At 35.6% G+C, this 13,470-nt stretch overlaps 1 protein-coding gene across 1 annotated transcript; it reads right to left on the bottom strand.

The window, feature by feature from the left end:
• Window positions 1-8,489: 8,489 nt before the first annotated feature.
• Window positions 8,490-11,421, bottom strand: LOC120198044 (alcohol dehydrogenase-like 7). Its single transcript, XM_039199437.1, has 11 exons — window positions 11,321-11,421; window positions 11,099-11,235; window positions 10,975-11,021; window positions 10,488-10,813; window positions 10,325-10,407; window positions 10,158-10,233; window positions 9,915-9,979; window positions 9,123-9,218; window positions 8,799-8,963; window positions 8,591-8,723; window positions 8,490-8,554 (listed from the first exon to the last, which is right to left on the bottom strand). Exons 1-10 carry the CDS (start codon window positions 11,373-11,375, stop codon window positions 8,607-8,609), a joined length of 1,167 nt encoding a protein of 388 aa, XP_039055368.1. The 5' UTR covers window positions 11,376-11,421; the 3' UTR covers window positions 8,490-8,554; window positions 8,591-8,606.
• Between the last annotated feature and the right edge of the window lie 2,049 nt (window positions 11,422-13,470).

Below are 13,470 nucleotides of genomic sequence, written 5' to 3'. Positions count from 1 at the left end.
TCTCAATTTATAAATTAATATAACAATTCCGTCAACTAGTCAATAATTATGATAATTTTCTCATATTTTATTCAGAAATTCGTTCGATTTTTTGTTATAAAGTAATTTTGTGATAATTTTTTTATTATATTTATTGTTTATTATGATTATTTGAAAAAAATATTATACTAATATTTAAATTAAAAAGCGGGAATATACGTCGAAATAGTTTTGCGGTACATGTAATAATATAAAATTATATTATTTAAATTATTTACGTTTATGTGTAAAAATTTTATTTTGTTATATTTTCGTTCATATATTATTTATTTAATCAGCATTGTTTCAGTTGTTTTTTTTTTGTAGATATAATATTGCCGCACTTTTAAACTCAAAGAATGACGCGACTTTCAGCTATTGTTTATTATGATGGTGAAATTCGAGAAGATGAAACCGACGTTTTCGTATCAAATGAGAGTGTTAAAATATCATTGAAGAGAAACATAACTCTTGAGGAGCTTATAACGAAGATTTCGAGGAAGATTCATGTTGTAAGTAGTAGAAAAATGTCGTCGTTGCATTACAGATTTCCAACATTATTGTTGCCATTAACTTATACAGCGTTCGAACTTTTGAACAATGATGATATTGAAATGATGGTTAAAGCTCAAAGTAATTATTCAGACGCCGATATTGAGATGTATGCAAATTTTATTCAAGTGCGTGTCGTTCGAGGTCAATCATTAGCTCCCACTATGGGCTGGCTGAACAAGTTGACAGCCCGACGACAGTAATGTGTAATGATTTTAATGCCATAATGGGAAGACATTCATCCGCAACTCCTTACGATATGTACCGAGGTGGGTCGACGAACAATCCGTATGGCAACATCGCGTCCAGTTCAAGGGAAAGACATTCATCTGCAAATCCATTTGATCTTAATATGGAGATGTCATCGACGCAACCATCTGTGCAGTTTCTATTTGACACGATGACTTCAAGCTCTAGGGGGAGGCATTCGACTGCGAGTTTTTTCAATCTCAATGTCGATATGCCTTCTAGTTCAAGGGGAAGGCGTGCAAGTAGTAGGTTGTTCGACCTAAATGTGGATCGTATGGAGGAATCATCATCTCCACCAGAAGAACCGCTTCGTGAGCCTGGTGTAGATGGTGCTGAGATTGGACTATTCATTTACCCAGAATCACCGTAATTCAACTCCAATGATGATGAAGTTTCAGGAAATATAACACAAACTGACCCTCCTGCGCACATGTATGAAGCTGATTATGGTGCAATGTACGGGCCAGAATTTACGGATATGCCTCATCTCGGTGACTATAGATATTACTCATCAATAAATAATGGTGAGTTATCTTTAGGCATGGAGTTTTCAAGCAAAAAAGAAGAGGTGATGGCTATAAAAAATTATAATATCCGTAATTATGTTCAGTCCAGAGTCAACCGATCCACGACCGAAAAATATATATGTTACTGCGCCTGACGCGAAAACGGATGCAATTGGATGGTTCGCATATCGAAATGGAAGAGGAAAACAACATATGGGAACTAACAGTATACAACGGTCACCACACATGTTGTGCTGGAGGGGTCAACTAAGATCATCCCAACTTGAACTCTGAAGTGATATGCCAAGCCATCATGCCCATGGTAAAATAAAGCTCTCATATAGCTGTTGATGTGTTGATTTTAGCTATACGATTGCAGTAGGGCACACTGTCTCCTATAAAAAAACTTGGTTGGCAAAATAAAATGCCATTGTCAAACTTCATGGCGAATGAGATGTATCTTACAACGAACTTCCAGGCTGGTTTAGGCTGGTGCGGAGGTTGAATCCTGGGACAATTGTGGACTTCGAAACCTCCTATACATACCATAATGATCGATTTCTCCGCGATCGTTGCCAATTCTACCGGGTTTTTTGGACTTACACACAATGCGTTAAAGCTGTCAAATACTGCAAGCATGTGGTCCAGATCGACGGGACTTTCTTGTATGGAAAATACAAGTAAGTTTTATTATTGACAGTTGTCCAAGATGGCAATCGCAACATTCTTCCAGTTGCTTTTTCTCTTGTCGAAGGAGAAGATACATATTCTTGGGGTTTTTTCCTCTAAAAATTTATGTGCACATGTTATCACGAGGGAAAACATCTGTTTCATTTCAGATCGCGGAGCTGGGATCAAAGCAACAATGGAGTCTTTGGGTCCAATGTGGCAACCATCCTTTGTCCAACATAGGTATTATCTCCGACACATTGTTGCGAACTACCATGGAAGGTACAAGAAGAATTATGAGCGTCAATTAGTTGTGCGCATGGGTAAGTGAAACTAATGTAATGTGTTTTCTTTTCGATCATTTTAATTTTGCAAAGAAAGCAAGTTAGTAAGTTATACATTTTTTGATAAGGTTACGAACTACTTCCTCGAACGTTTGAATCAATGCTTCAAGATTTGCGGGCGAAGAACGAGGAAGGATACGATTACATCAGCCTCATCGATAAAGAAATGTGGACGAACGCATATGATGGTGGATATCGATATGGACACATGACGACCAACTTGGCAGAGGCAATTAATTCGACCTTAAAGGGTGTACGTTACTTAGCAGTAGCGGCTTTGGTAAAGACTATATATTTTCGTTTGGGGGCGCTTTTTGCGAAGCTCGGGGGACAAGCTCAAACCTGAATGCAAGGCGGTAATATCTATCACCCTAGATTAGTTGCAGATCTACAGAAAAAAAATTTATGCATCAAATGGAATGTTTGTAACAAGCTTCTCTAGAAGGCATGAAATGTTTTGTGTCACAGAGTTACCGCGACCTCTTCAAGGGATTGAAGCTGTGTCGTTAAGAGTAAATCTAAGGGACAGAACGTGCGACTGTGGGTTTTTTCAAGCTCTGAAGTATTCATGCTCTCATGTGATAGCAACATGCTCTCATGTGATAGCAACTTGCTCGCATACACGTCAAGACTATAACCATTTTGTGGATCTCGTATATACCTACTATCTGAAGTTTTTAAGGAATATAAATTTGAGTTTCCCCCATAGGTAATGACAAAGTCCTTGATGAGGTTCAAGATTGGCTTCCGATTGTACCAAATCCGAGTTTATTGAGGGAGTGTGGTTGTCTAAAATCTAATCGAATTCATTGCGATATGGATATTCGAGAAAGATCTAGACAAGACAGAAGATGTGGGCATTGTAGAAACCCAGAACACACTGGAAAAACATGCCCACTTCTGTTGCCATCAAGTAACAATTGATGAGGAAATGATGAATTTGTTTATCAAATAATAATTCTTGCACTTCAATTTGCATTTACTTCAAGTTAATGTCATTCGATAATCGCTGGTGAAAATTAAAAAAATGATACAATAATACGAGATTGAACGTTTGCGTTATATGTGATTATAATAAAAGAGATAATAAGTGACAAACTTAAGAAAGTTATCGAACACAATTATTAAATTTTATCAAACTGATAACAATTTGGTATTTCAAAATAATTTTAAATACAACAAACTTACAATAAGTATTAAATGTTAATGATAACCAAATTACAATAACTGAGATTAAATGATAATAAACAAAATCAACTAAAATACATTAAAAAAAATCCAACAAATTTAACAAAATAAAGTAAGTATTAAATGAGAAATAATAAAAAATTACAATTAAAAAGTCCAATAAACTAAATACAAATATAATAAAAAAAACAAAATCTATCGATGTCTGCGACGCGAATGTGTTCCGCAGGGCGGTGGCTGTCGGTCTCGAGGAGGATTTCTTCGTATCACTGGTTGTGCGCTGTCATCACCATCATCATCGTCGTCGTCGTCGTCCTGAGTATGTACATGAGAAGCTGACGACGATGAAGCACCTCCATAGAATAAGGACTCTAGAGGTGTATGACTGACTATCCCACCGGCCTGCGAAAACTGGGAAAACTCATAAAACCCAGACATCGTTGAGTGTGAAAACTGTACAGAAGGTGTCTGTGCTGTGGCCATGTGTGATGAGGCTGAACCCGCTAAATATCCAGCATATGAACCCCAAGTCAGATCTACAAACATAGACTCATAATAGCCTCCAGGAGGGGTCATCTGTGACGGTGGCGGCGACGGGGTCATAAAACCAGGTGATGGTGGCTACGGCGGCATCGGTTAAAAGAATGGCTTGCGTCGGCATCTGGTAATAGAAAGATGGTGCCAGCATCATATATGGCTGTGGTGGCTGCTGTGAAGGTCTTGCTGGTGCAGCTGAGGATGAATCCGAAGCACATGTTCTCCGTCTACGAGTCGGGGGACGATGGTGCTGTGTCGGTGAACGTCTCTGTCGACGTCACAGAAATGTATGCCCTCGTGCATCCTCGGGAAGAAGAAACGGTTTCCCGTTACTGTTGAACCACTCGTAATAACCCTCAGCAACTATCAAGAGGTCATAAAAATTGGGCTCTCTACGGGGAAGGCGTCAATGTCGATCCTCCCATAATACGACCCACGCGTGATACCTCACCAGCCAATCTGTATCTGTCTTACCGCGTCTATCTGTGCTATACAACTCGTCTATATTGTGAGGTGCTTCCGGAATTGGTTGAAAACAACCAAATTGCCAGAGCACGCGATCAGTAGAGTGCCACTCGACGGTCGCATAACAGATCAAGGGGATCATCGCCATCCAAACATCTTATGAGCCCCTCAACTCAGTGGGTCACCGCCCTCACATCACAGTAAATAGACACCCATTCAAACTAAACAAATATATATAATTTTTATCAAAATAATAATCTAATTATATAACTATAATCTAAAACCAATTTTTAAACATTAAAATTCATACCTGTGTGACAGCCTACTGATCGATGAGCACCCTAATTTTTTCTAAATCATCAGGTAGATCCTGATGATTTTTCCTATCAGTAGATCACCTATTCGAGGAAAAAAAAATTATTATACGTTGTATAAAATGATTAATATACGAAATCAGTTTTATAATTACCTCAAATAGTAGTGGAAATACGAATGGGTTCTTGACAACGGGACATAAAAAGGGCAATCGATACCATGCCCAAGACTGCAGCAACAGGAGACATCCGCCGATAGCATTACGCCTGTAGTCAGTGGCTCGACACATCTTTCTGTATAGGAAAGCCAAAACTACCGAGCCCGAACTGAGTGATCCAACCAGATGAAAGTCGCCAAGGTGTCGCAACCACATGCAGTGAACTTGGTTGCGCGATTTGTCCGGCATCAACAACCCTTCTATCAGCTGCAGTATGCATGTCCGTGCATACATTTTAACTTCATCCTCAGACGCGTCCTCGCTCAAATTACAAAAATTGGCATCTAACCAATTTAACGGTGGTATCCGACCACCGTTAAAATTTTCTGAGACACGTCCTAGATTATCCCGACACAAAGCAGTCCAGGAACCATGCGCGATCCCCGATATCACATCTCCATCCACCGGAAGCCCCAGGTGCATAGAAACATCCTCAAGTGTAATCGTGCACTCTCCGCACGGAAGATGGAATATGTGGGTCTCCAGCCTCCACCGCTCTACTAAGGTAGAAATCAGGTCTGACTCTATCTTACAATGATCCTGATATCTACCTATGTAACCGAATCCAGCCTCTACTAAATACGGCAAGACACGACTAGATATCACTAACTTAAGATTCCTAATAAAATGATATAATACACGGTCCTTCTCCTAAAATTAAATAATTACAAAAATTAATTCTTAATCTAATAATCATGCATTAAATAAATCAACAAATTATTACTAATAATTTAAATTAAATTAAAATGTTAAAATGTTACAGTATCACCAAAGTGTCGAGATATATGATTTGCATCCAAGCGAAGTAGATCGTCTGCCATTTTATATCTGCAAAAAAATTAAATTTTATATATGCAAAAAAAATTAAATAAGTAAAATCTTAAATAAATTAAATACAAAATATTAAAAATATAATAAAATATACATTAGAAGAGATTATAAGAGTATTTGAAAGAAGTTGAGAGAATTTGGTGCGATGAAAGTGATTGAGGATGGAGGTATTTATAGGGAGGTTTGAGGGTATTGAAGTCAGAGTAGATGCGCCGTCCTGACGCGTGTCAGATTTACAAGGAAAGTGCGGCCCCTGCCCCGTACCTTAGGTGTAATTACACACCTACCCCGCGCTTTATCCACATGTATCCATGTCAGCATAAGGCGCACTTCAGGGGGGCGTCTTACTCCACGTGGCGCCAAAATCAGCATATAGCACGGTGCAGAGGGTGCGCTTTACTGTTAAGGGTGTTAGATCGGGAAATATAGTCTGATCGGTGTTAGATCGATAAATATATCGATCATCAGTATTTTTCTGGAAAACGCCGTTTGGTGAAGCCTACGAAAATTAAAGATTAAAAGTGTATTTCTTCATTTTTTTTACTTGCAAATAAATGGAAAATGTTGGTTGTTCAAGATTAAACGAACATTAAATAAATATGTTTGTAAATGTTAAATGAACGAATACAAATATTCTAAAAAAATTAAACATAAACATGATACTAAAAATTTAAACGAAAATCAATTGAATATGAATATATTTTACATGAATATATTTAAAAATAAACAAACGATCACAAATATAATTTTATTTATTTAAATTTAATTTATTTACGCTCCTACATTTTTTATTAGAGAAAATAACCTCACTGACCAAAAATCCCAGATAATATACGATTTTGACCAACTTTTTTTGGATTTGCGAAAATGACCAACAAAATCGCAATGCGATCTCTAATTCGCATTGCGATCTCCATTATCGCAAATTCGCGTTGCGATAGTTGAAAATCGCGTTGCGATTTTCCATTTCGCGTTGCGATAGTTAAAAATCGCGTTGCGATTTTCCATTTCGCGTTGCGATAGTTGAAAATAGCGTTGCGATATTCCATTTCGCGTTGCGATAGTCTACAGTTGCCGTTGCGATTTTTCAAATTCGTTGCGAAAATTCATTGTGATAGTTAAAAAAAAATTGTTTCTTAAGAATTTTCTCTAAAAAGATAGTATCCGCGCGGACGTGTTGAAGACACGTATTACCACGACCACGACCACGACCACGACCACGACCCGAGACGAGACGGCGGCGACGTGCGAGAGTCCCCATTGTTCTCTTCCACTCAACAAAGAAGTGGGAAATTCAAGCCTTAAATACCATTTCCAATAGTGTTTCCAATACTATGTGGGATTGAGCATTACCAACACCATAGAATCTTAGTTCCCAACCACATATCAAAACCGTTTGATTATTTCAGATTCATTTCGATTAAAGAAAGAAGATATATCATACCACAGATTGAGATCTCTTTCCATTATCACTTGAAAGGCATGAGTCATATATAGTTCACTGCTACTTCCCTAACTTGACTTTCAAAAACAGTGGAGAATGAACATAGACAACTATTGTTAACTCAATCAATAACAGACGACACCGCAAATCAAGCCCTTGACCATCATTTAGCGATTAATTTCCAATAAGTTACTCTTGATACTCATGGATAACCATCATAAGACGCATTAAAACCACCGATCAAGTAAGATTATCTAATACTTTCACATGTTCCGCTACCATATTAACTGAATAGAAATGTTCGAGGAGAAAACACTGCCTGTACTTATTACTATATTCTATTAGCATTTTCCTATGCAGAGATTTAGAAAATACACATATATCAAAGAATGCATGCTCATTACATAGTCAAGGAAGCACTAAAACAGATGCTTATGTATGCAGTTTAACAGTCCCTTCATATTTCGGTCTCTTTGATTAGTAAGTGGTGGTCGGGAACTAAGATTCTATGGTGTTGGTAATGCTCAATCCCACATAGTATTGGAAACACTATTGGGAATGGTATTTAAGGCTTGAATTTCCCACTTCCTTGTTGAGTGGAAGAGAACAAGGGGGACTCTCGCGCGCCGCCGTCTCGTCTCGGGTCGTGGTCGTGGTCGTGGTCGTGTCTTCGACACGTCCGTGCGGATACTATCTTTTTAGAGAAAATTCTTAAGAAACAAATTTTTTTTTAACTATCACAACGAATTTTCGCAACGAATTTGGAAAATCGCAACGAATTTGGAAAATCGCAACGACAACTGTAGACTATCGCAACGCGAAATGGAAAATCGCAATGCGATTTTCAACTATCGCAACGCGAAATGCAACGCGAAATGCAACGCGAATTTGCGATAGTGGAGATCGCATTGCGATTTTGTTGGTCATTTTCGCAAATCCAAAAAAAATTGGTCAAAATCGTATATTATCTGAGATTTTTGGTAACTGAGGTTATTTTCTCTTTTTATTATTCTACCTAAAACGATGTAATTGATCTGTCTCTCACACACACACACACATATATATATATATATATATATATATATATATTGATAAATTACCTCTGATATTTTATTTACTTTTATGTTTTTATCTATATTTGAATTCAAACAACTGTACTTTATTGGAAAATAAAATACAGAGATAATGTTGCAAATTCATAAAATTGATGACAATATAAGAGCTCAAACACACAGGTAAAAGCCCTGTTATTAATTATATGAGCAGATGGCTCATTTGTCCATCCAGATCAGACATCGGATGCACTTTCCTCCCAGAAGTAATTCAAAGGCTTTGTTGATGTCTTCAAACTTAACCTCATGCGTCACAAATTCGTCCACCGTCAATTCCTGCAAAATTAATATAAACAGTTAAAGCAAGCATCTTTTTCATACGATGTGCGTATTTATATATATCAAATTAACCTTGTCCGTGTAACGTTTTATCAGAAGTGGGACGTCGGTTTTGGTTTTGACACCTCCATACAAGCAACCCGTGAGGGTTTTCCCAGACAAAAGAACTTCTGAAGAGTTCAACTTCAACTGTGCACCTGGCTTGTCCACTCCCAGTACAATAGTCTTTCCCCAACCCTGCAATTGCACGGTGGCAGCAATGATATAATCTGATACATATATTTTGTTAACAACAAGTATAACGATCGCACAACAAAATAGATATTAAAAGTTTATATAGAAAATCCTTTCGATACATCTCGTCTTTACTTGAATTTGCCAGAGAAAACAGTATACCTTTCGACAGCTTGCAAAGGCTTCTTCTACCAAGGATGATATCCCAACACATTCAAAGCAGTAATCTGCACCTCCTCCGGTCATCTCAGTGACTACCTGTTCAAATTTTAATAGGAAAGGAAAAAGAATACACAAGTTGGTGAATCATTTAGTCGACAAATATTCCTTTTACCTCAAAATCTGCTTTTTTGCTGCACATTTCAACGTGTAAGGTTTTATTCGTATTATTTATTTATTTTTAAAGGTGTTTATATTCAATTTATGTTTATATAAATTCTCAATATCGTGTTCGTGTTCAATTCATTTAGCGTTCACGGATATGTTCGTCAACATATTTGTTTATATGATTCGATTCCCCTCAATAACCAACCCTCTCTTTTTACTATTTTATTTGAAGCCAAAGGAAAATGGTGAAATTAAAGTCTTAGTTCTAAGCTTCTTAGGTTTCACAGTTTGAACTCCAAAGTTCACTTTATGTTCAATTTTGTTCCTACCTTAAGGAGAAGGAGAACCGGGCAAACGAGATTATAAATGAGTCGATAAACTAACTTAAAAACGAATCAAACACAACTATGTTTGTATTCATTCATTTATTAATGAACATAAAATTTCTGTTCATACTCGTTTATTTAATTAGCTTAACAAATGAACGTTATACTAACAATTCGAATTGTTCATTGAATATTCTGTTCATCTATACCATTATATTTCAGAAGAGATCTCTGCTCCATCAAAACTACACAAAACAAACCCGAAAAATCAATTGTAAGGCATAAGCAACAAGAAGAAGACCTGGCTTAGAGATTTGTCCCCACATTCTTTTGAATTGACGAACTCAATGACCCCAAATTTTTTTGCTGCATATATGTGAAAGACGAAACATCAACAGAAAACCACACAAAACATGCCATTATCATCATGTACAACCATCACTACTCGTGTAAGGAGAATTTGGCTATTTTTAAAATGATCTTTCGAGTCCCAATTTGAATAACAATAATTCCATGACAAACTATCATGCACAAATTCACTCACCAACTTCAAATTTATCAGGGTTCACATCCACTCCTATAATTCTATCTGCACCACACAGTTTTGCTCCCTTTGCAACCTAGAAAACAAAGCAAACTTTGTCAGTTTTTCAAATTGGAAAACATGTATGGATATCGGATTGCGAGTGAAACTTCTGATCGAGATTATACCGCTAGTCCGATCGATCCCAGCCCGAATATGACAACTGTTGATCCTGCCTCAACCTTGGCCGTTTTGCAAGCAGCACCAACCCCTTAAAAAAGCAATGATGTGTACACCTTTTATCAAGCACTTTGCGAACAGGAAATGGCAGGAAGATCAAAGGAACATTACCTGTGGCTACACAACACCCGAAGAGACAAGCTCTATTGGGAGGAATAGAAGGATCAATCTTGACGACATTACAAACATCGACCACCGTGTACTCGGAGAAACTCGAAATGAATAGGAAATGATATAAAGTCTCTCCCTTAAGGTCAGTGAATCTGCTGGTATCGTATCTAGGCATCCATGGATGAATCCTGAATGGGAGTTTTGAACACAAATTGCTGTGTTTCGAACGGCAATCGTCACGCTCTCCACATTCCGACAAGAAGATCGGAATGACGGCATCCCCCGCTGCGACCTCGTTTACATTCTCACCCACACTCTCCACCACACTAAAACATAATGTCCGATTTGTAAATTAAATGAAAATGAATTTGCTCACCGGGTTTAAATAATAAAGACTGGGTAAATGAAAGTCAACGTTCTGATGTGATGATGAGAAATAGTAGGAAAATGGAAAAATACAAAAGGTTGACGAAGAAAACAAGCTCACCCGACAGCCTCGTGGCCCAGAATTCTGGGGAAACAAGCAGGAGGTTCCTTCAAGGAATAATTATATTTCAGTTAAGCAACAAAAATTAAGAAATTCAAGAGATAAAAAAAAGGTTGAATCGAACCTTCAGTTTCCAGAACGTGATGTCGCTGTAACAGAGAGATGTGCAGATGATTCGAATTCGAACTTCGTAAGGACTCGGAGGAGCCACCATGATTTCTTCGATCACTAGAGGCTCCCCTGCTTCGCGACAAATTGCAGCTGTAAAGCACATAACAACACTCTGTTTAATGCTCTAACAAGCAAAGAAGATGAAGAAACGAGGAAAAGATCGTTGACAGTTTACCTTTGCATCGAATTGGTTTTCCGGCAATTTCGCTAGACAATTTTCCGTCAGCCATAGTAAAGGAAATACAATAGTGATGATAGGTTGGTGGCGACGGAGGAGTGTGTAGTGCATCGGAGACCCGAATTGACTATGTTATATAGGATGAAGTCTTAGACAGCAGGAAACAAGACAAAATTTTGCCGATTCAAAAGTCAGAGGGTAAACTATAAATTTACTTACTAATCTTTACTCTCTCTCCTATTTTACTTACTATACTTTAAAAGTTTTAAATTTACTCACTAAAATTTATACATTAAAATTTTGTAGCCATTCCGTTAAGAGGGTGTTTGGTTCACGCAAAAAACTATTATCAATGAGAATAATCTTTTACGGAATTGTGTTCTCACATTTATTCACTGAAAAAGCATTATCAGGTAATAACTTATTACCAATAATAATATTTTTTAGTTAAAATGGTGAAAATGTCATTACTTTTAAATTCTAAGGTAATGAACAATTCTCTCCATTTATTTTGGACACAAGTACTTTTGAAATAATGAATTTTTTTCATATGAATCCTTCTTAATTCTTATTCATCGTGCTTTTCTTAAAATTAAAAATTTAATAATAATAATAATATATAAAGAATTTGATTTAGTAAAAAATAATAAATTTTGAGTAGTTAAATTATTTTATATTTTTAATATGATGAAAATGTTATTATTATAAAAAATAAAATTATTTAAACAATTTTTAATTTTGAATTATTAAAAGAGTAAATTTTATACATTGAAAAATAATATATTTGTCCACTCGAGACCACAATATTATTTTCTATATTATATTATATTATATTTTGTATAAATAAATGTAATACTTATAAAATTTATTTAAAATATAAGTTTGATATACTAATTATATTAATTATATGATAATTGTATTTTTTTTCTTTAAAATTATATAGTATAACCATTAAATATTTTTATAAATTTTCATTCAAAAATTTATAATTTAATATGAAAGTTTACCTTGTTGAAAAAGAAACATATATCACAAAGTATAATTTAATAAAATATGCATTCAAGTAATTTTTTATTCATTTAACCAAATACTATAATCTTACATTCCTGCTAAACAATCAAACAATATAATACAATATTTCCAAAGTAATGTTAAATCTCAGTAATCTTATTTCCAAATGTAATATTACATTACGTGAACCAAAAGTCTATTAAATAATTAACGGTGTTATGATTGAGAATCTTATATCAAAACGATGTAATTTCGGATTTTTAAAAAAAAATAAATTTTGATCAATACGATGTTATTTTTGTCTAAAAAATGATATTTTTAGGTTTTTCCTTCATTTCCTCCCTTTTCCATCTTTATTCTTCTTCTCATCCTCCCATTTTCTCTACTGTGAAATCTAAAGGATCGGAAGAAGACAAGCTACTATATATATATGAACAAGATTGCTCGAGATTTTTGGGATTCTAAAATATGATGGACGTAGTTATAATTTCGACAAGAAATATGTTGTCGATAATAAGTGAAAACTGAAATGTTAGCGAATTTGAAACATCCTCTCTTATTTCACTGCTCCACTGCTTCTTGTTTCGTCAAACGTTCCTATAAATATTTACTTGTGTCCGCGTCCAAATGACAAGCAAAGGAAGTAACTTGGGCGTCAGTTTGGGTTAGAGACCTTGTAAGTGAAGTTTTGGTGATCTCCATTGAATATGCTTGTGGAATTTCATGGCCGTCGATTAATTTGCAGAATATTTTGGCAGTAGCATTTAGGGATTAGGGTTTGGTATAGGGTTTTCGGTGTAAATTTCAATTAGTAATTCTTTAAAATTACTTTTAAAAAGTTAATTTTTATTTTATTAAATATAAATTTTATTTGGATGAGTTTTAATATTAAAATAAGTCACATTGTACCATTCGAGTGATAAAAAAATCAACGTATAAAGTTCAGCTATTAAATTAAAACATTTAAAGTACAGTGACTGAAATAAGAGAAAGAATAAAGTTTAATGAATAAATTTTTAAATTAACCAAAACCAAATATTCAACGTCAATTTTACGATTATAAAGGTAGAATACACCCCAGGTACTCAATTATGTGTTTAGTAATAATCAAGTCACTTCTTTTTCTAAAACTTATA

Source organism: Hibiscus syriacus, unplaced genomic scaffold, assembly GCF_006381635.1.
Source record: "Hibiscus syriacus cultivar Baekdansim isolate YM2019G1 unplaced genomic scaffold, ASM638163v2 tig00117056_pilon, whole genome shotgun sequence".
In the NCBI taxonomy this organism is placed as follows: Eukaryota; Viridiplantae; Streptophyta; class Magnoliopsida; order Malvales; family Malvaceae; genus Hibiscus; species Hibiscus syriacus.
This window is presented reverse-complemented; position numbering and strand designations above follow the sequence as displayed.

What these genes read in the sequence shown, in the direction of transcription:
- LOC120198044 (XM_039199437.1), bottom strand. Translation starts at nt 11,375, where the DNA reads ATGGCTGACGGAAAATTGTCTAGCGAAATTGCCGGAAAACCAATTCGA. An exon ending in CTGGGCCACGAGGCTGTCGG is followed by an intron (nt 10,814 to 10,974) that starts GTGAGCTTGTTT and finishes ATTATGTTTTAG; the next exon opens with TGTGGTGGAGAGTGTGGGTG. An exon ending in GGGACAAATCTCTAAGCCAG is followed by an intron (nt 9,219 to 9,914) that starts GTCTTCTTCTTG and finishes AAATTTGAACAG; the next exon opens with GTAGTCACTGAGATGACCGG.